The sequence below is a fragment of the Bactrocera latifrons genome, unplaced genomic scaffold (assembly GCF_001853355.1).
Source record: "Bactrocera latifrons isolate USDA-ARS-PBARC rearing strain unplaced genomic scaffold, ASM185335v1 scaffold_77, whole genome shotgun sequence".
Lineage (NCBI taxonomy): Eukaryota > Metazoa > Arthropoda > Insecta > Diptera > Tephritidae > Bactrocera > Bactrocera latifrons.
Window position 1 is genome coordinate 26,069 of NW_017537456.1, and position 2,339 is coordinate 28,407.

The window sequence follows — 2,339 nt, forward strand, 5'->3', positions numbered from 1 at the left end:
AGCAGGCTGGAGAAGTGTTCCCTCCAGAATTTAGAAGAACTATCCACTATTAAATGATAACTTTTTCTGCGGAGTTCACGATCAATTTGAAGACGCCCTTTTCAGCTTATCAAAAATAACCCTCAGGGTTTTGAAAAACCAGTGGGTTATCTGTTCTTTTCCCAGGTTTACAACCCATTTTTCGCTCTTATTCACGGTAGACTTGAAGTCAGAGAGAGTGGAACTATTTTATTGGCTTTGACACCGCTTACCCGGTTTTAGCCGAGTTTTTCCTGCTTGGCGCCAATCGGAGAGATTAAGTGTARCCAGGTATTTTTTCTRCAGGTCTTTGCAACAGAGTGATTCGCGCAGAATCCGCATGTTTCGAAAGCGAAAATAAAGACTTTTCTTAAAACGCTTGAAAATAATGTGTTTATCAGTTCGSGTCATTAAATTCATAAGATCGAATAGTATTTCAATTCATATAAAATTGCATTTAGTCATTTACTCTTCGATTTGGAAACTTGACTGCGTATACCGATAAAAGCCACTTCAGTAACCTGCCAAATAGTGATACATTTTATATAGCTTAAGAATGGAGGATGGAGTCATGTGTAGGAGGATGTRAAAGTTCACGCAAGTGAAAAAATACCTGTGAGCGCCATTCACTTGGGAGTGGCCGCTCTTAGACCAAGAATCCTCTGGGTAGCCAAAGAATATCCGTTTGACGGCGAGCTCAAATRAGAGGGTGAAACATCGCTCCTAAGGGTTGTGTGCWGRGTTTGGAACCCGCCACGAMGAAAACGCACTACCAAGAAGAAAACCCTACCCCCTTTTGATGACGAGTAGAACTTTTATTCCAAAAAAAAAAACCCAACCATTGACATCCTTAATTTGTGTTTAATAACGTACAGCGAAGAGAAGATGACAGAATTTTTTACTTTATCTTCCATCTTWTTGACTGGGATGTTGATACTCTATTATCTTTTGTTGTTTTCGCGGCTGAAATATTTATCCGAGCAACACACCAGAAGTCTAGACCATAAATTTGACCATATATCAGCATGGTCAACGCTCATGAAAGCTGAGAAAAAGTTGAGCCAAAGCTCAAAGTTTTAGCGTTGTGTGGTAAAGAAAACAACGGAGTTTACTAATTGATAACCGTTATATTATATATTWCTAACAAATTAGCACTGCTGGTATGGATTTACTACGTTAAGACCTAGTTTTGTTGCAAAAGGTTTACAGGCTAATTAATATTATTGACAATTTACAAAACCAATTGAAAATTGTCACCTGCATAATTGAGGGTATGTATATTTAACTGTATTTGAAAGTCGTGATTGAGACATTCTCGCACAACAGATATTACGCCACATGACAGTTGCTTACTAAAAGCTTAACAAAATTCCGAATTAACACCTTTTTTCATAAACAAAGCAGCATTAGCAATTCATTAACGGGTTAAATGCAGTTCAGTAGTTCAGTACAAAAGCAATTAAGAAAGCTTAAATGATGAGAATTCCAAAACAGAGGCTACTTAGCCAGCGTTGCCCTTAAAAGACAATGGGCAGGTATTTAGCATTCAAATATGTGAGATTACCAACAATTACTAACAGTTGACAATATGTTGTCGCGCTATTTTGTCATCAAAAGTTACACCTTTGCGAGCTTTTTTTTCAAAAGCTTCCACATAGCTGCAACATACTTGCTTTATCCAAACAACAGCTGGCTRCAGGTACCCATAGTCAATAATATTCGCTTTTACAATAATGTGTGTAAATGWTTTTAAAATATATATATAAAATATTTCTTTCAGGTAACAGGCTCCATATCATATCCGATTATTGGTTTACCTATGCACCGCACTTTATTCTTCGATTGGGGCTATCAAATGAACTACGACTTTCCTTACAACCTCTCTTCTTTCTACAATGCGCCAATTTGGAGGTTAGAGAAACGTGATGTGAACAACGATAGAGTCCGAGACTTTAATAAACTGAACTTAAACGAAGTGCGGTTCAAAAATTGGTTGGATACGTCCAAAGACAGACATTTCTTCGATTTTACAGCAGGTGAATTATACAACGCACTGGAGAGCTTACTGGAAAGGTAAAAGCTCAAGGGTTTTTTGAAGAAAAGTATATGTAAAATCTTTTCTTTTTTATACTCTCTCTAGCTATGGCTATCACCGCAGTTGTTTACTGCAGAGCGTATGTGACATAGCTCGATATCCATTTGGTGCTAAGGAACAACACGTGTTACGAGACTTGATTACATTTGTCCTAACGTAATGCAACAATTTTATTCATTATTATTATTTTTTTGATTTCTGTAATTGGCGCTGAAATCTCATATAT

General features: G+C 37.0%; 1 protein-coding gene across 1 annotated transcript in view; it reads left to right on the forward strand.

The window, feature by feature from the left end:
- Positions 1-1,528: 1,528 nt before the first annotated feature.
- LOC108976496 overlaps positions 1,529-2,339 on the forward strand; it is a 1,221-nt gene continuing 410 nt past the window's right edge. Inside the window, exons 1-3 of the mRNA XM_018945623.1 lie at positions 1,529-1,717; positions 1,799-2,091; positions 2,159-2,269. Of these exons, the coding sequence (XP_018801168.1) occupies positions 1,607-1,717; positions 1,799-2,091; positions 2,159-2,269 (515 nt within the window). The 5' untranslated portion in view covers positions 1,529-1,606. The remainder of the gene's footprint in view (positions 1,718-1,798; positions 2,092-2,158; positions 2,270-2,339) is intronic.